Genomic DNA, 20,986 nt, shown 5'->3' on the forward strand with positions numbered 1-20,986 from the left:
AAAAAAAACGACATAAAAAAAAATCATCAATTTTCATATGAGTGAAAAGTGACTACTGAATAGTTAAGTGACTACTGATTAGCCGCCAGGGACACAGCATTTCATGAGAAACTTTCATGTTTTTTTCATAGCACAAAGATAGCAAAGGAATGCATCAAAGCAAGAGTGCTGGGCCCGAGCCCATCTCTGGAATGAAAGGACAGGTGCCTCCCCGTAAAAATGCTCCAACATGTATGCATTCTGCAGTCAATGGTTGGACTCAAGCCCAAAATCTGAAACCTTTAATGTCTTTTGCACACAAGGTTTCCTCCTAACTCAAGCCACTTTTGAAGTCTGTGTCAAAACTCACCATGGCACGCTTTTGAAAATCCATACAAGGAGGTAAACAAACCAAAAACCTTTGAAGTCAAAGTGTTTATCTTTCAGTCTCTCTTGTGTTGTCTTTGAATCTCTTTTCCTCCAGCACACAAAGGCAGACAAAATCATTTCTTCTGACAATAAATGACTCTTACCTAAATGTTAAGAGAGACATTTAGGGGCTATGAGAAGACACTGGTGCCATCGCTGTTGCCGTACAGGTCGGCCAGCTTTTTGAAGCGGGGCCCCCAGTTGCTGAGATAGTCATAGTTCTGATCTGAGTCTGTACTTAGTGACTCCAGTGAGCTTAGTGATTCTGCTACCGAGCCACTGCCCTCGAAAGCATATGTCTGCAGGGAGTCATACGGGGGAGCTGACGGGTCCACATCAGCGTCCTTAAGTCGCTCCCAAATGAACTCTCGAAACACCACGTTGTCCGGCAGGGACTTATAGGACGGGCGAGTAGCTGATGGGTAATGAAAGAAGGTCGGTGTATCTGGTGTGACATCCCGCCGTACGTTCGGGTCTCTGATGACGTTCAGGTTGCGGAGGGTGACCATGTCGAAGGCCTCCGTGTCCTCTTCTCCCCCGCCCTCGTCGTCGTAACGGACAATGTTCTCTCTGATGTCCCTCTCCTCCTCAAGAATCAGAGGCTCCTTCCTCCTCCGACGCATTGTCACAATTAGCAGAACCATCACTGCGGAGAAAGGAAAGGATGTCTGAGTCAATAACCTGACGACAACATCGCTTTCTGTGCTAGTCTGCTGAAAAGACGCAGAGAGGCTTTTCAAAGAGCCGGATATGACAGTGATTCCCAACCAGGGACACTTTGTACCACAGAGGGTACGTGCACAGTGGCTTAACTAAATGAAAAACATCTATAAATCACACACTATATTGCAGTTAAAAGTGTTTAAAACCTAGTTAGCCAGTGAGCAGAGGTCTAAAAAGTTAGCTAAGAGTAATGGATAAATGGTTGAGACATCCACCTTCAGCAAGTGGTACAAATGCAAACTTGACCAAACCCCCCATAGACAGTTTAAACATTATTGTACGCTAACACTATCCACTATTACATAATCAAAAGTGTTAAATAACGTCCAGTTTAAAATCAGTTAAAAAATCAGTCAGTGTCTGACAAAAAAGGTTAACTAAACCTGCAATGTAATATATTGTGCCCCTCTGTGATTTCCACCACCTGTATTTTGCTTCAGGACTTGTGCAAAACTGCACCAAACTGGAATCTGTGGCCCTCTGAGAGCTTACCAGAAGCTCTTCTCCAGCCCCTGCTCCCTCTGCCATACATTATTGCTGAAAATAACTCCACGCCCAAGCAAACTGGCAAATGTCTAATGATCCTCTATCCATCAATGTCAAGCCGGTGCCAGTGAAATATCGTTCCGTGGGCCCATATTTCTTTTCCCTCCCGGCGTTGAGCTCCTGCAGGCAGCAGAGAAAGGCCCACGAACCAAATTCAAACACCGCTTCACATTCTCTAATAAGGGAGCAAATGGAGGAGATGGAAGGGAGGAAAAATTTCACATGGAAAGGCCACAGGAAATGAATGGGTAGCTCTCTGTTGGTTATTTGGTGCCTGCTGGTACCCTTCAACAGCAGCACTGGTATCACTGCTCAACAGTTTCTTTGTTATACTTGGAATATTGCCTCCACTCTACTGATATCCATGACGCTTTTTCTGTGCTTTGAGATTGAAGATTGTTTCCTCTGAATTTAGGAACGCGAGTCCCTCTAAATTCTTTTCGATTCAGTAAGGCTTCCACAAAGTAAATTAAAAAGTGGCACGTTGAAATAGAATATTCTCAGTGCTTTCCAGCAAAGCTCTTTAGGGTTTAATGCCTAGAAGGCAGCCACAATGCATCACCGACTGGAAAGGGGCCAACATCCAATCACGTCCTGCTAGAATGAGCAGGTGGATGGCCGAGCATACAAATAGTCAGTCTATGTCACGTACCAAGTGTCCTGTGAGAAATGCTTTCCAGCCCAGACAGTTTAGCAAACACATAACCGTGATGCAACAGGAGTCCCACTCTTCATAACACACTTACTGATGATGTACACTAAATGAAAACCAGAGGTGGATCAGTTTAGTGTCACAAAGGCTTTTGCTGTAATTGAATTGTTTAATTGATCTATCCCGCACAGTCGATGGTGAACGAGGTGAGATTTCTGTGCCGCCGTTTCCTTACCAGCATGCTTCATGGAATTCACTTTCTCATTAGAGTGTTTTTTTATGCACTGTGTGATTCTGGTGAACCTGGGACTTATTATACACTCATTTTGTCACCCACACACTTCTAATGGCTCTGTGCTACAGTGCCATTTCTAAGAGAAGTCTTAATCGGCAACTGCGACGTCTGAACTGAAAGGAAGTTTTATGTGTAACTACTAATTCCCTGCACAAAGATCCCGTTTAGAAGGCCCTAGAACCTATTTTCTGAATCAGCTTTTAGTATGAGTGATAACTGGTCCTACAAAAACACAATTTTCTGCCAAATTTGGCACAGTTTGGGTTATTTTATTTGATTGTGAGAAATTCCAGTATTTGTGGTCTTTTCACTGGTTGCAAGTGGTCAGGGCTCAGTCGGAAAATAAATAATAAATAAATAATACTTATGGATGACAAGTAAACAGTTAAACATAGCTAGGAGTCTTTCATTGTATTCTTGTGGATATGACTGAGTTGTGAATATTCTTTTGCTCTTAGTGGCTTTGTCTACCTTTAAAAGAATATAGGCTACACAGTGTCATATGGGAATGATTTGTAAAAAAAAAAAAAAAAGTTCCTATCTAATGTCCCAGAGGGCCCCTTTGTATAATGTGAGCCAATTTTCTATAACATGGGCACATTTATTATTTATGTTTACAACTGTAAGAAGTCAGCATCGCTTTTGTTTTTGTAAGTGCGTAACTGATTGACCTTAATTTGTATGCATACCAGAAAGTGTTGCGGGCGTCCTCTAATTGACAGATTTTTCACGGCTGAAGGCAAACAGCCTTTATGTTTATGGTGCTGTTAGCATAGAGCTGTTTGTCTGTATGAATTTCTGCCTGATAAAGGTCTGAGGACCTGAGTGTTGGACAGTGTGTGGGATTCTTTGGTTTTTTTCTTAAAAGCCAGGACTTTGAGGTGTGCAAGAACTTTTCTGAAATTACGACCCTCAAAGTGCAACGACTAAATTTACAGTCTTAGAAATTGTAACAAGGATGAAGAGAGAACAACACGCATGGAGGAGAGCATGTACTGTGAGAAAATAAAGGTGTCTGGACAAATGAAGGTGTCTCGTGCCTCCTGAAGAACATGACAGATATCACTCTCCTGCAAGGATGTCATTGTGCACCATGACTTGATAAAGGGCACAGAAACAATCAGAATCAGAAAACACACAAAACCTCCATGTTACTGGCTACATTTTATTCGTTATCAGTGCTGTTTTATGTTTGCTTCATGATTCAAATAGCTGTTACGGTGTCTTTGGTGTTGCTGATGTTATCTGTCATACCGTTGACTGTGTATTTGTCTAGTTTCTGTCTCAGTTTGCTGTCTTAGCAACATTTCTTTTTTTATTTTCTCTGTATCCTTCTGCAAGCAGTTTCCCCCCATATCCTTTACAGAAGGTCTTTTTAGCTTTTGCCAGACTGTCATTATAACAGACAAATTTGCTCTTAATTGACTAGCTCAGTTAAAAAACCAAAAGGCTGATTTCCCTTTTCTGCTTTCTTATTTTTTCGCACATCAACCAGTTGTAGGGATAGCAAATAATTACACGCAAATCCGACTTGGCCATTCGAAGGTTACAATGTGCACAGTCGAGCTTAAAGACCGGCTACGAGGAAGAAATTGTCTGCCGTCTGAATACAGACACATAAATATAGACACAGACAGAGGGCTAACACAGGAGACAGACAGTAAAATAAGAGACAGATGAATGGATGTGGTGATTTATAGAATGAGTCTGATAAGCAATACTCAGACAAAAATGACTGTCTGGGGATTTGGAGGGCTACGTAATGTCCTAATTGGCCCTCTGGAGGATTGAGCAACATCTGACCTGCACTGTGGGGAAAAAGGCACTGGATCCTAACAAAGTAATGATTGTGTCGGTAGTTTGGATGTATCATCCAAAAGTGACTGTATCATTAAAAAAAGGTTTGAAATGACATTTACACAAAAAAAAACTTGCGCGTAGGCATTTTCTGGAATATTACTGCAAGGAGTAGGGGACACGCTCAGTAATTAAATCTAAAAATATCAAGCTATGATTAATGACCACTTAGCTTATGAGTATGTACAGCCAAAGCTAACAAGCACACAGCTCTGTGTGGTTTAAAGGCAGGAAGGTGGAAACTGCACACTTCGTATCATCTGTTGTGACTGAAGTTCTCAGACGCAACTGATGAATACTATTCAACATGCACTGTAATCATTAGACAGATATCTGGGAACTCTGTTCCTCTCACCCCATGAGAAATAGAGAGACTGATGGAAGAAGGGGGGAAGAGAGAAAAAGGAGCAAGTCTAAGGGGGCTTTCACATCAGGGACCCGGGCCTGGATCCAAGTACACTTGACCCCACGGTCCAGTTCGTTTGGTTAGTGTGAACACTGTGTACCGTACCCAGGCACGGATCAACGAACCGTGCCCGGGTCCAGTGGATAAGGTTGTCTCGAGTACGGTTGATGTGTGCACGGGTACACTTTGCATCAGGTGTGAAACATACTGTGCCAAAACACGGAAGTGGACTGCTATCTCAGGATGTGATCGAAAGTGTACTCTTGTTCTTCTTTGCGTTTAATGGCAGATTGCAAACCAACTAGGTGCATTACACCACCTACTGTATTGGGGTGCCTAGATATGCAAGTCTAGATACGCAAGCGTACTGGGGTACAGAACAAGATTACGGATGTGAAAGCTGAGCGGCGGGGGAGTGGAGGGGGGAGGGCAATCGTACTTAATATAAAAACACCTAAAAACTGACAGCACCTGAGGATGCCAGCAGTGAGAAGCTGCTTGGGTCTTATTCCAGCTCGTTTCTCATCCAAAACAATGTAATCACACGCAATGACAGCCTCAATTGCTACCTGCAGATTGAAAGAGGTCTTGAAGGAGCACCATCAAGAAAGATGAGAATACAGGATTGGGCGGAGTGGTCGCACATGGGCTGTTAATACAAGGGGAAATGGGGGGGTTGCCCTCGGAGAGTGGGAGAACTAATATGCACAAAGAGGAAACAGAGAAAAGAAGCAAAGAGGCTGATCCAATTGAGCAAAACAGAATGATGGGGACAGCTCAGGACACACACACTCAAACAAACAGAGACAAGGCAACGTGGAGGTATATTAAACTGGAGGCCATTAGTTCTAAGCCTGTGGCCGGAGGCAATGCCAAGCAGAATTGAGCCAGCTTTCATTAGCGGTGCCGGGTTCAGGGTTGCGCAGCCACGTATTTCCCCCTGTTGCTCTTTTGAAGTTTTCATTTATCACTAAAAGTATTCTCAGTCGCAATAAAGGGAAGGCAAACTTCAAGGGGACTGGAATAAAAGCAAAGTTTGACCCCATCAAATAACTAATTTCAGTTATTGTATATGCTGCTTAGATCCTCCTGAGCTCACAATGAAGATCACCTAGGCGTTAAACTGTGACTGTGCCCTGAAGGGGTAACGCTTTGTCTGTGGGTTTTATGAGCACTAATGCAGCCTGGAGGTGATGGCTCAGTGCTGCATCATCTTTAAGGGTATGTTAATGAATTCTCATTTACAAGTGTCTTTACTAACATCTTAACATATGGTGTAACACTACAAAACAGAAGCAGTGCCTGTCCTTGAAAAGCAGTATTCCATAAAGTACTTATCACCCCGACCTCCATGAAATATTGTAATTCGGTTAATAAAATACACTGACATTTTTTCCTGAGAAGGAAAAAAAGAAAAATCTAAAATCTCATCACTGACGCAGGCTGCCTTCAGACTCGGCTTTCTCTCAACGAAAATGCAAATCCGTGCGCTACATTTTTTAGTATAGGGTGCTCAAAACGCAGGAGGGGCTGGCCGTCATGTAAATGACACATAATCATAATCGGCAATAGAAGGCTTTTAAAAAAGTTCCTGGAGAATTAAACATTTGACAAATAATGTTATTTCTATTATGTCCCTGTAAGGTTGGAAAAACAGAATTAAATATTTGATATGAAGTTAAATTAACAAGCCTTGGGTGACCACATATTCAATCTGTTTTACTTGTAAACATCCCTGCTGCACACATGTATTTACCAAAAAGGAAATACAGGGTGAAGATACCTCCTCCCAGGTTTGACCCGTGCAAGGCCTCAAGATACAGCTCTGTTGTAGCAAAGCTTCTCTCAGATACCCAACTGCCTGAAGAATGCAGAACAGCGAAGACAGGTGTGAATGGGTTGTAAAATACCGAGGTGAGCAGTGTCACAGTGTTGTATACCTGCATTACCTCCACTTAAATCCGAACTTAAATCAGCGAACTGCATAAATAGGGTGTAAACCCAGATACGTCTTTGCTGCATCAATGAAAAAAGACAAACAAACAGAAAAACCCAATGGAGCAAACAGTTATTTATATAAAACTAGCCGAGAACTATCTTTGGTAAAAGACCTAACAACTCATTAACATCTGAAACATGACAAGGGGCCCCAGGTAGACACTACCTTTCTAAGGGGTGACATCTTCCAATCTCTAATCTTTAACAATGTGTTGCATTTTATAAGCATAATCATATGATTTAATGTAAAAATCATAATCTGCAAAGTAACAAGTTACTACAATGTCAGATAAATGTAGTTCAAAGTACAATATTTGTCTTTAAAATGTATAGTGAAGTAGAAGTCTAAAGTAGCATAGAATGACAATAGTCAAGTAAAGTACAAGTACCTTAAAATTACACTTCAGTACAGTTCTTGAGTAAATGTCCTTAGTTACTTTCCACCACGGACATGTTCTGCTCGCTACAACAAATTGCCAACACACCTTTTGCATTAAGCTGGTCCATTTAAGTTGTCAGCGCCATGTCCATTCTGTTGATCTGGTAATGTCACGCTGCTGCTGCTGCAATACTAAGTTGCTAACCCATATATAACACGGCTGCTGGTTATATATTCTACGGCCGACACGCAAACAGTTCAGTCATAAAAATTCACTAGAGCTTTTCCAGAGGCATAACCATATTTGTGCTGTGCATCCTGCCGCTACTTTCCTGCCTTCAGTGACTTGGTCCGCTTGTCATTTATCACATTAGCAGTTACGGCTAATCAGCTTGGCCACAAACGCAAATTTCAGACTGAAAGTGTGGTTTCCCTGCTCTGTTGTCAGACGCTTGCGGCTGCAGTGACTCTTCCAAAGGGTTTTACTCTTCACTAAGATGCTTTCCGACTGATCTGCTTTTTGGATTGGATGTCTTTCCTTTCGCTTTGTGCAAATTTCTGCTTTTATATGCTGCTGCCATCTACCTATGTACAGTAACTGCATCGACATTAATTGAATTAAGTTCTTTTACCGAGCTGAGGTCATTTCATTTTAGTTTTTGTCATTTAATTTTGTGAATTAATTTGTTAGTTAATTGCTAAGAAGTACATTTACTCAAGTACTTAAGTAACTTACATGAGTATTACTATTATATACTACTTGATGCGCCTACTTTACTATATTTTAGTTACTTGTGTCAGTAATAATTAATCAATAATAGAATACAAAATAATATAACACTCATGGGGGTCATTTTTCTGCATACTGAGTATTTGTACTTAAAGTTTTGATACTCTAAGTACATTTAGCAGATGATACTTCTGCACTTTTACTCAAGTACAATTATGAATTCAAGACTTTTACTTGTAATTGAGTATTTTTACATTGATGTATGGCTACTTTTGCATAAGCAAAGGATCTAAATACTTCAACAACACCATGATCAGATGAGTTGTAAACAAACCCCCAGTGATGTTGGTGAATAACCACATTTGAATTAAATAAAATGTCATATCTGATAGGATCAGTGACCAAACCTGCAAAAATAAAATCCATCATTGACCTCTACAAAAATGAGACACATCACTCTTTACATTAACATCTTCAGCTACAAAAAAACAGCAGCAATTGTTACATGGACTTACATCTGTGACAATGAGGTCATATGGGTCTTACCCAGAAGTGTGATGATGCAGCCTAAAATAGCCAGGAGGGCGCCGGTGCTCAGGCCAGTCGTGGTGTGGGGAACAGCTCCACAGGACAAGGCCACACCGTCAGAGTCACAGTCACACACACGCACTGAGAGTGTGTTAGTGCTGCTGAGGGCAGGATTTCCGCTGTCCACGATCAACACGGGCAGCCGATAAACCGGCTGCTCCCGTCTCCTGAAACCACCTCGCTTCGTCATTATGGACGCTGTGTTGTCTGCAAAATTGAGTGATAGCATACATCGGTCAGACGTGCGAGAAAAAGCCTGGACTTAGTTTGGATATCAAGTTTACTGGCTTCAAATTAACAATAAACTGCATCTGTATATGATTAGCAGGAGGATTAATTTCTGTTCTGTAATGACTGCAGTGCTCTGGTTGTGCAGTTTGAAATTATTTTACAGTATTATAAGCAGAAATGCCAACAGATGGTGTCATTAACACAATTCATTACATGACACACCGTGGCGTCTCTGCCTGGTCTTGACCACCTGTTGGCTTATAACAGCTTTGGTTTGATGTTAAGATCTTACATGGAGTCTCTTATATGAAACCTCATGATAGAGAGACTGAGAGACAATGAGGCAGCCAGAGGAGAACAATGTGCCATCACAGCAGCTAAAAAAAGCAATTTTATGACAACTATCAATAGATTGAAATGCACTTTCAAATGGAGCAGTCACAGTAGATTTTGCCTTGAAGGACAATTGCTTTGTTTGTCTGAGCGATATTCAGATTGCTCTCTAAGTCTAAGAATGTGGTGAAAATGAATATATAGAGACGGGTTCTTTTGTAAATGCCACATTAGTAAAATCAGCAAAATGTTCTTACGGGTGAAGAAAAGCACACAGTTGGTTGATAACAGCTGTGATGGGTTTCAAAATGAAACACTTAAATATGTTCTTGTACTAAGTGTGAGACATCTGGTTGTGCCTGTTTTTTGTCCTCCAGGGACATCTGTCTGCCACAGGGCAGTAAACACATACAAGTTAAAATAAGACATAAAGCTACATGGCAAAAGTATATAATCACCCAGGTGTAAAGCTTATGTGACTGATGAATAATTCATTCCAAAAACCATGGGCTGCTTTAATTGCCACCACTCTTCTGGTTTCAGGCTTTCCACAGGATTTTGAACCCTGGCTGCAGGGATTAGCTCCCATTTGGCAAAAAGAGCGTTAGTTAGGTCGGTCACTGATGTTGGCAGATGACGCCTGGCTCAAAGTCGGCGTTCCAGTTCATCCCAAACGTGCTGGGTGGGGTTGAGGTCACCAGACTCCTCAAACTATTTCTTTTTGGACCTCAATTTTGCGCAAAGGGGGGAGGGGGGTTTCTGAAACTATCCTACCATCCGACAAGCAGTTCGGACGGAGTATAAAACCGGCTTAACTCTTCCCCAATTTTCAACAAAAGTGTTTTAACCTTAAAGGCCCTAAAAACCATTTTTCTCCATCAGTGTCTTACTGTAAGTGATTAGTTCTTCCCTGAACACACTGTTTTGGTTACTCCACATGAGAGATTTCTGTCATTCTTGTTTTCACTATGCTCCTCTCATTGATGCAACTCCATAATATGTCTGTTTTACTTTGACTGTCGCTTAATTAGTCAAAATATATAATATTCTTTTACAGTTTTTTTTGATGCTTTAAGCATTTCTTTAAGGAATAGTTTGGCATGTATGGAAATACCTTTATTCGCTTTCTTGCTGAGAGTTATATGAGAAGATTTATATCACTGTCATGTCTGTCGGTTAAATGTGAAGGTAGAGCTAGCAGCCGGTTAGCTTATCTTAGCTTAGCGCAAAGACTGGAAGCAGGGGAAACAGCTAGTCTGGCTCTGTCTAAAGTTTAATGAAAATAAAAAAAAATACACCTGCAAGCACCCTAGAAGCTCACTAACTAAGACTAACAGCTTGTTTGTTTAAGCTGTACACAACCAGAAATGTCAAAAATGACTAGTTGTCGTGTTACGGGAACTGTTTCTTAAGCAGGCGCAAGGGACTAAGCTAGGTTCATACTGAACCGACAGATACGAAAGACGTATTGATCTTCACGTCTAATTCTTCACAAAGTGAATAAGAGTATTTCCCAAAAGTCTTTCAGTTGCTTAACCTTAACCATACTGTTCTTGCCATGCACGAATATTGTAGAAAGAAAGAATTTTGGCATCAAAGGAACACGAATGAACATAATCGGGGGTTTTCGCAATATCGTCAAACAGCTACATTCTTGCCCGGTGATAGGGGTATATATATGTACTGTACATACACATACTCATAGTGTAATCAAGGTAAACACAAGGTGGTGTATGTTCCCAGAGAAACTTTCCTCGACAACACAGGTCTTCACTCACAGGGATTACTGTGGCAAAACTGACTGCTGCCTATGAAATGTAACGAGGCAGCAGGGCAACACAGGGCATTATTTCAGAGAGTATGTCAGCTCTGCACATGTTCTTAAAGCAGCAGGGATACATGTAAGTAAGTGATGATGACGTCAGGCACAATTTTCCCATGTAAAGCTACAATATATGCCTAATATCACTTAAATTTTTCTACAAGAGAAGATAATTTTCTTCATCCACCCACTGCTTTCTGTGTACGTGGTGAGCAGATCATTATAGTCTTTTTTCATTTTGTGTGCTAAGGTTAAGTTATCCTGTGTTCTAGTACTCAGAGACCCTGCACTAAGCAGAACAAGGTTGTGGCGTAGGGGATTGTGGCACACATTGAGTTATCTCAGATGTGCTCCAGTTGCAGAGGAAAGTCTGTTTTTGCATTCAGTCCTGATGAACAATTACAAAAAAAAGGGTAGCGAGGGCATTGTCATAGCAGAGTTATGGTTTCATTTGGCATAGCCAGGCACGCCGGGAGACACCGGTTACGCTGTACTTCTTCTCCAGAGTCAGATTGCAGAGAAGATTGTGTCCAGATGCAGGGCAGATATAGAGAGCCAGAGTGAGCAATGGCCAATGGGTCAATTGCATTGCTGCCAGGCTCCATTGGAAAGAAGTAAGCTGCAAATACACCGCACCTAACTTGACCAACACCTTTTACAGACTCAGAGAGCCACTGGCAATGTCTCAAGGGAGGTTTTGATTTAGCTGCTGCATACAACGGGGCTGATCTTAGAAATTTAGTGTAAGTTTAAACTAGTGACTGGCCTCAGGGTTTCTGTAGGGGTCAGTATGTTAAATTTAACACTTTTGGTTTGGATCTCATTTTACATGATAATACTGCAACTTGTGCAAGAGATTTATAATCTTGTGTGCTTAAAAATCATCTTGGGGACTTCATAGTTGAACCCTACTTTTACTTTAGATACTTATAGTACATTTTGCTGGTAATAGTTTTGTACTTTTACTCAAGTACAATTGTGAATGCAGGATTTTTACTTAATATTATTTTTACATTGTAGCATTGCTACTTTTACTTAAGTAAAACCCGAGTACTTCTTCCACCACTATTTAAAGCGTGTTTCATGATCATACTGTCCAAAATATGCAATTATGTTGGAAGGCCATATCGTCAATGTTGGAAAACCAACATTGACGATATGGCCTAGAACGATTTATTATTATATCACATTTTTTCAGTACTTCCCAGCAGTATATGACAAATATTCCTAATGATATTATGAATGCGACTTGGACCCAGATAAGCAGAAGAAAATGGATGGATTAACCAATGATTTATTCATTTAACTTAAGTTTTGGCTTAAACTGACACTTGCCCATCACTAGACGATGCTTTTCCTAGCTTCTGCAGCTAGCAGTGGTGACAATGTTTGCAACTGGTCAGGTAGGTATTCAAGACCTGCAAATACCCCTGGATATACAGATTTCTGTGTGAATTTGGCTGAGAGACACTTCCTGATAACCGCAGATAATCACAGAGTAACAGTAAGAAAAGGTAGCCTGAAAGCAATGTCAAAGCATTTATTTAGAGGGCGTTGCACCTTTGTTATCTCGCAGAGTGAAGTTGAGGTTGCCGGCAACAGGTGCAGCGAGGGCGAAATAAAAGCGGTGACCGCTCAGAGGTTCATCCTTATCCACCGCACTGATGGTCTGGATCACCTGAAGACAACAGGAACACAAGAATACTTTCAGGATCAGTTACCTTCCTGATCTCTATCACATCTCACTGGCTGATTAGGCGTTAACTCAAGCTGTAAATTGTTTAATTTGTGCATGCAGTAAGAACTGGCCGTTATTGTCCCTCATGGTATCAGTTTGAGGAAAGCAATTGCTGCCAAGCCTTTTGTATATGCATTACTTTTCACTCTGTCATAGATTTATATACACAGAGGCATAAATCTTTCTTAAAAGGCCAAGCAACAGCGTGAGTAAACTGGAGAAAATCAGCTTGATTCTGATTGATGGAAAAGATTTTCTTTATAATGTTTGGCTGTGGTTTTCTGTCGTTTATCTCTTGAAGTACAGTAAGTGCTTATTTGGCAAGAGCTTTTCAAGCTCTGACGGATGAAGGTTTTTTTTTTTGTTTTTTTTCCTTTTGGGAGGTGATTTCTCCAAAGCAAATCATTGTCAAGCAGTTACTCTCTCAGTCCTAGTACCCAGACCATAACACATTTAGTGATAACGTTTACTATTAACGCTTAAATAATGCCACTCAGAAAATCTAACTGAAAAAACATTTATTTTTTGCATCTCTTAGTTCCTTTGGACGCTAACAACAAAAAGCAGTTATTATTTTTTTCAACTGACCGCACTGTTTTTAAATTCTGAGCCTCTACCAAACAGTTGAGATGTACATTTATGGTAAACGTACATCTCTACCAAATGGTGGGGATGTCCAGTTAAGAGCAAAAGTAGACTTTTAACAGTCTGCATTAATTTTCCTTTAAGTGAAATAAAGACATTTTAAAGTTACAGATCTCTTTTTATGCCTTATCTCTTGGTTTTAGTAATAACTCAGGAAAAATAAAGGATAATACATATAATAAAAAGAACCTTAATTTTTTTTAAAGATGCAAATAAAAGTAGTAATAGTCATTTGGTGCAATGGGTTCTCTTTTTGTGGCAAGTATACCCTATACAAGTCAATCGGGACACTCCCTTCGGGCAGCAGTTGCAAAACCCCAGTGATCAGAGTGAAAATTGTCAGTGTCTACAACGTTTATTGGCATAATTTTGCTTCCCTGAATCACTATTACCAACATTATCAGTATCACCCTGTATTTACTTCATTACTGACTGTAAAAGCTTCACAACAACATCAAATACACAATGAAATAACATTATATTGATCATACCGACAACTGTTTATAATCACAGAACCTCTAGCAATTGTTACAAATGCTACCTCTACCATTTATGCACATTTCTACCCATTTGTAAAGAAAGTTTTTTAAAAATTATTACAAAGCTATCGGACTATTTTGGGTGTATTCGATTTACATCATCCTGCTCAGTCAGTCCTCTAAAATCAAACAAAATATAAAAACATGTTAAATTAGTTATGGAAACTCAATTAATGTTACAGGGTGAGGAATTAATTGTTATTTAACTCATCGTTCCAGACAGCATTTTAACTTCCAGGAATTTACAGGATATGCTCTGTAATGGATGTAGACGTGGTCAGCAGGACAAAGCTAAAAGAGAAAACCAAAAGAATTCCAAAAGCAGGGTTGAAGATTTGAAGGGCAGGCGCATGGGCAAAGATACTGTGTCAGGTAAACCTCAGTCAAAAATTGCACTCATTCTCAAAGTCATAACTCAGTCAAATCTGAACACACAGACATGACGCATGTATTAATATAATTTACTATGACAAACACTTAATGGGGGTATCGTTGTCTCTGATATCCATCTTGAATAAATGTCCATAAATCCATTTATAAACAGAAAAAAGACGCTTCAGTACTTGCCTGAAAACCATCACGTTTTAAGGTTTCTTCAGCATCTAAGTCATCCAGTGATGGTTGTCTGTACATCAATGGGTATACTACAAACAGGAAATACTAATATCTAACTCGACATGCTTTTAATGGTGCCACTTTGCCAAATGTAAACAGATATAGAGTAAAAATTAGGGCTCAGAAGAGAAGATCAGTTTCTACCTGTAGCTGACATTTCGACAGCACATTTGATGAGCTTTTACGGGGTCTCGCACTTCTGATGGCTTTGATTTTTTCTGTTGTCATACCGGTTCCTAAATGGGCCTATGTGTTGGTGTTAGCGTGTTTCTATATTAACAGAAACATGTCTGATGTACTTAATTTTCACACAAAAGTCAATATTTCGCTGGCCTGATCAAAAAAAAAAAAAAAGCATAGAGAAAAGTGGAAGAACAAATAGCTCTTCCCATGGGGAAGAAAAAAAATCCATTTTAAAATACAAGTACACCACTCTGGAAGGGGCTTTAAATTACAGAAGGACCACCAAGTTGGCTGAAAAACAGTTTGTAATTACAGCTGTAATTATCACTAGAGGGAGGATGAAAAATTACCCACATATGCACTCTGGATAGGATTAAAATAACTGACCAACGCAGGTAACGTCAAGATCACCCCACTTCCCCTGGAGAAATAGATTAAGTCTGAATGTGGTGTAAACGTGGTTTCTCTGCGGATAATATCTTGGAATGCAGTCACCTGGAAAGGACTGGAGAACTGCTGTGCACCCTGGGCCTAACGTACTTCAGTCAAGTGCTAGAGAGGGTTAAATCCAAATCCATCAACAAGACATCACAAGTCAAGATGAAAAGAACTGAGAAGACCATTAAAGGGTTAGTGCATGCATTACACACATTCTTCTTATTCTAACATCTAAAATACAATGAGACCTGCCTGCTTTGACCATATAAAAAATCAATTCACAGTCAGGTCAGTCCAATGAATGTTGCACGGATGCTGTTCAAAATAAATGCATATGTTATGTAGTCAGGCAGTCCTACTTCATTATTACAAGTATGAAAATGACTCATGATAGGAACTGCTCTTGCCTGAGGCAATGCAAGATAAGCATTCATATCTCTGAGTTAAACAAGTGAATGCTATTTTTTTCAGCCCACTTTATTTTGCCTCTGAACCCAAGACAAACATAACCTTACTTCCTATATTATATAGCAGTGTTGATAAATATAAATAATGCTGAAAATCAAATGACCAAAGTAAACCAATTTATTTGCACCCACCAGCATGTGTTTTAATGATTTTTATATTCATACAAACATGTAATCTGAAAATGAAGTTATCTCTTTTCAGCAAAAAAAAACCCAAAAAAACCCACAGAGCTTTAATTTCTGCATCGTCTGTGCAGCAGCACTTAGCTGCAGCAGTTAAAAAAAAAGAGCAATCTCAATCAGTACATGCTGTTCAGGGGAAGCATATCACACACAAACATGCCATATGGACGAAAAATGATAGCCAGGACGACGGCCATCAAAGTGGGTGTTACTGCAGCAGTGTCCTTATAAATTTAGATCAAGCCTCCTGAATCCTTTGTAGGCAACCTAGAAACTCAACCCTGTGACAACTCACACCCGTGGATGGGATCCAAGGGATTCTTAAAAGCAATTCACACTAAATTATCACATATTCCAGTCCCAAACAGCTCTGTGTCTAACATCACGACAATAAACACAATTTGAAAAAATAAAAAAGGAGTGTGGAAGAAGGGAAATAGCAAATGATCTATCAGTGTTGAGACATGGATTATCAGTTGTCAGCTGTGATTAAATACTGCCGGTTACAAGCTGTCAGGTATTAGGGGTTGGTGTAGGTGGTAAACGACATCCTGCCAATTATTAAAACTGGCAGGCGGGGCGAAAAATTCATGAATATTTTACTCTGTTTCTTAACAAAATTAAAATAGTTGCTCTTTCATCAGCAAAAGTAATCACCAAGTCTGCTTTTTTTTTTTTTTTTGGTTCCTGTTTGGTATTGCAGCGCAAGGGGAAATTTTCTACGGGGAGCAGAAATGCAAAAAGGTTATCTGTACTTGAAGAACATTTAGGATATCTTGTGTATATACAGACAGAAGTGATTTTTGTGTCAGCACCAGATCAGGGACAGGTAGACGCAACAACTGAGCACCTAAACATGCAGCGCAAGCATACTCGGCTGCATATCATGAAAGCTGCCATTGATTCGGGGATCATAATAACTCACATGCCGCTCACTCTGTTATGGAAATTTCACATCTGATAGAAACCATTCTCTGTGGTTCGTACACCGATGATGAATCCTATACACAATTTGAACCTTTTGATGTCCTTTGAATATTGCAGATGGATTCGAAGCTTATCTCTAGGAAGGTTTTCATTCCTCTCTGCTGAGGGAAAGGACTAAATCATCCTTAAATCAAACACTTTGTAATGTATAATGCCTTTCATTAGTGTGGCTCTGATGCAAGGCGTTCCAGAGAACCTTTGGTGGAGAATTCTCTAATGGGCTGAGTGGGAGACAGGAGGAGAGAGGCATGGATGTAGACATAAATTCTTGCTGAATGACATTAACAGCGGCAGCAAACTAGTGCCTGTCACAAGGCAAGACTGAGGAGGCCTATGAATCACAGAATTAAAGGTTTTTTGAGTTTACACATGGCTGCGCGACAGACCAAAGGGGATATAAAATGGACAAAGGTGTCTCTATTTGTTTCCTTTGTGAGGGAGGAGGAGAATGTAATAACCACACACACACATACCTGTACACGCTCACTGGTACTGCAAATCTAGTGAGGATATATGGTCAACTTACGTTAATTCGTCAAGTTTCCATCCAAATTTGAAGCGATTTATGTAGAAAAACTCAGAAAAATGTGAATTAATGTACATTTCCATTCACTGCTGTTATGTGAATATTAGGAATTGTGCAAAATCGAGATAAACGGTTGGTGGCGCTACTTCTCCTGTCATGTGCCATTGAACCACTGCAGGAGAAAACAATGCAATGAGATGACATAATTAACAGAGCGCCACAAAAACTTTGTATTTTTTAGCAATGTTATGACTTTTTTCCCCAAAATTTCTGGTGTTTTCACTCAGGATTTTTTATGTGTAAATTTAAAATACATATGAGGATACATCGATGGAAACCCACGCATTGACTTTTGTATTTCAACTTCAATGTTACACGTAAGGAAATCTGCTGACAAACAAGCCACACAAAATCAATTTCAATATATTGGCCTGGCTGATTTATCGGCCCAGCTCCAATGTCTACCTGCGATCCCTCATCAAAGGTTGCATACTTTCACTGTACCAATTATCACCAGTTCAACCAAAAAGTTATATTTCCAATTCATGTATTTTTTAGTTTTGAAACAATCTTAAAGGGGCACTCCCCCAATTCCACACTTTACGCGTAACATGAAGAACTACTCATGCTGGGAAAACAGTTGTGTAATGTCCTCTGTGGCTCTACAGGGAGCTACCCAAAGTTTGAACAAATAACTCTGAATATGTCATCAGGGTTATCTTGTCTCGGGCTTGCGACTTAAAATCTGCATTACAAACTGGCAAAATGTAGGTTGAAATACATCTAATGAAAGACCATATTCAGCAGTATAATCTAGCGGTTTTGGAAATTTGGCCAAATATCTCAGCCCCTACTGTTTCAATTTAGACCATTTCTTTTTGGCTGGACTGCAACAGCCCGGCAAGACCTATAAACGCAAATGTCCGTGACTCGCAAACTGACTGAGTGATAAAGTTACACCATTGGTCAACCGAATGCCACGTGACTGAGTGCTGACATCACACCATTGGTTTGCCGGCCTAGTGTCGGGGTTTCCTCAAAATGTGGGGTGCAAACAGTTTTTATTATTTTATTATATTATCCCAAAAGGACCTAGCAACAAATCTAGAGCCTTTTTGCACAAACCTTAAACACTTTCCATAGAGGAGATTCACCGGTATTACCCTGCGAGTGTGAGATTGGGCTTTCCCTCCGGAGGCACACCTCTCTATGCGTCTCATTCAATTGACTGCATGGCATCTGAACCAGACGTAAATGAACTAACTTTCTCTCTGATGGATCATTTTGCAGGTAAGTACAGTCGAAATCACAGCACAGTCGTTCTCTTTAACTTATGTGGATAGTAATTTTGTCCGACAATGTCACGACAATAAAATCAGGATTTTAGCAGTGCAGAGCAGCAGCGGCTTGGAAATGGCTTGGAAGTGACTGCTGGTTAAGATGTAGTCTCAACGGGCTGCGTTTCAGTCACTATTTCATACTTGTTTCATTGTCCGACAACAGAAACAGAAAGGCATGTAAATGAGAAAAGCTTTATTGGCTGTGTTAAAATATTGTATATGTGAGAATAGACAGTAGAAGAGAACAGAACAGATAAAAGCCATATACTAGGTTTTGACCTCGTCTGGTTTAATCTGTCTCAAGCGAACCCCCCCAACTTTATGTAAGTGAAATGCTAAATCACAGGAGTAACCCTTTGAAGAAAAACTGAGAGTCATTTGCAAACCACAAAACAATTAAAACAAATTCCATAAAAGAAAATGAACATTTTTGTTTAGCAAAAACGAAGTTTTCGTTTCTAATTTACTCTCCTGTTAATCCAACGACCCCCAAGGTTTATCTTGCAACCCCTATGGCACCACTATCCAAGAACATATAGCACAACAATGATGGCATTTCGGAGCAACCTAACTTAACCGGAATATAACAACATATGGTATACCCAGCTAAGACACGAAATGTTCATTGCCATAAGCCTGTAAATAAAGTGACTGTAATACAGAAGTTTCTGCAAACGCAAACTCGAACAAAAGGGACAGCGCCTCTGGTGCCACATGTGAAGTAGTTTCACCACGTAGTGATCAACTAACGTGTAAGTTGAAAAGTGACTACACTTCTTTTAATGAAGTGATGAATAGAGGGCACTGACATTGTCAACTAGACAGGTGACACCTGACAAACAGTTATCAACACTTCTCACTAGCAGCCTAAATGCATTATTTTTAATTGTTGTACCACACTTCATCATGCCAAATGGCGTCAAAAGAAAACTGACTAATTTTAGATATTTTATTTAGGCAAAGCTCTTGACAGTTTAGCGCGTTTTGCTTAATGAAAAACAAGGATTTTCGTAGAGCTGTTTATGTATAATCTTCACACTAAGGTGCTATAATGATATCGAAGTTATTCAAATGACACGCAGCCCAAGATATGAGCTTGAAATATAACTTAAAAAAATGCCTTTTTCCTTAATCTAAAGCCAAATTCTTGGTTTGGACTCCAGTTTCAGATTCACCCTTCTCCAAAACATTGTACCATCTGGATGATTGAGCAGAACCTTCACTCGCAGTAATTCAACAAATGATGAAACTTGCCATCTAAAATGTGTCCGTGTGTTTGTTCTCACCGGTGCACAGTTTAAAACAATCAAGATTTAATTCTCCTGAAAACACACCTGAAGGATGTTAGTGAGCTACAACGACCATAATTCACAGCACCTATGAAACGTGGCATCTGTGCTCCTTGGAGCCACAGTGTGTCTGTTCCCCCACAGGCTCTGACCGGAGAGGCAGTTAGAAACGTGGCCGCTATGGTAAGGACAGCCATTTCAGCTAATGTAGCATGGCTACACTGAGACTTCGGTGTGTGAAAAAAGTCGGAGCAACAACGAGCTTGAATAACACTTTCCTCTATTTGGCAGCAGCAGCAAAGAACACACTGCACTGACTTTTAAAATCAATTCCTTTAGTTTCTCTAAAATCTAAAGTCTAAAGTGTTATACTCCACTTATATCTAAGTGGAATTATCAGGTCCGATTGTGAACTGGGTACGACTGAGTCTTTCATTTAAGCCACCTAAAGCACTGCTGTTAGATGAGTCACACAATAAGATCAAGCCAGCCACTTGAAAGTTGAACTAAGAGTATAAATAAGCATTGCATCAAATACAGTAGGTGGCACTCGTTGCCATGGCGATGTGACAGCTGTCACCAAGGGTAGTGCTGAGGAAGGAAATGCTGGCCTGCGGTTTTTCACACCCCTCGCTCTCCACTGCTCCGCCGTGGCTCCCTTCGACAGCGACGGCCCAAACATCACCCACGTGTGTTCACCAACAGATCAACAGGACGCGCTCACACATCCCAGCTTGCCGTCACAGCACACACACACGTGCACACACACACACACGCACGCACACAGGCACCTTTATAAATCTTAATGGCAATCAGTATTTGCCATTCAACAAATGTCATCTCTCAGTCTCTTTTTCGTCTTTCCCTAAGCCGGCTCTCTCATTTCTCATCGATTATCGGCATCGTTCGCTGAGATTCATCTTGTCACAAGCATGTTTTTTGGCATGATCCGGACAAGCCGGAACTGGTGAGGCTGAAGTAATCTCCTGGTGAGATGTGAGACTAAATTTGCTCCAGGTTCCGTCTTTATATAGAGCAGACACTATGATGCACCACACTCACGTCTTC

The 20,986-nt window shown here is 40.4% G+C and overlaps 1 protein-coding gene across 3 annotated transcripts in view; it reads right to left on the reverse strand.

Annotated features, from left to right (window-relative positions):
- Nucleotides 1-271: 271 nt before the first annotated feature.
- Nucleotides 272-20,986, reverse strand: part of LOC120789803 (cadherin-7-like) — an 84,486-nt gene continuing 63,771 nt past the window's right edge. For 2 of the 3 annotated variants that reach the window (XM_040126840.1, XM_040126841.1), the window contains 3 exons: nt 12,529-12,646; nt 8,541-8,789; nt 272-1,054 (listed from right to left, as the gene is read on the reverse strand). In XM_040126840.1, the coding sequence (XP_039982774.1) occupies nt 540-1,054; nt 8,541-8,789; nt 12,529-12,646 (882 nt within the window). In that variant the 3' untranslated portion in view covers nt 272-539. Of the gene's footprint in view, nt 1,055-8,540; nt 8,844-12,528; nt 12,647-20,986 lie in introns of all 3 variants that reach the window. The other variant, XM_040126839.1, reaches the window with a different exon arrangement.

Source organism: Xiphias gladius, chromosome 5, assembly GCF_016859285.1.
Source record: "Xiphias gladius isolate SHS-SW01 ecotype Sanya breed wild chromosome 5, ASM1685928v1, whole genome shotgun sequence".
Lineage (NCBI taxonomy): Eukaryota > Metazoa > Chordata > Actinopteri > Istiophoriformes > Xiphiidae > Xiphias > Xiphias gladius.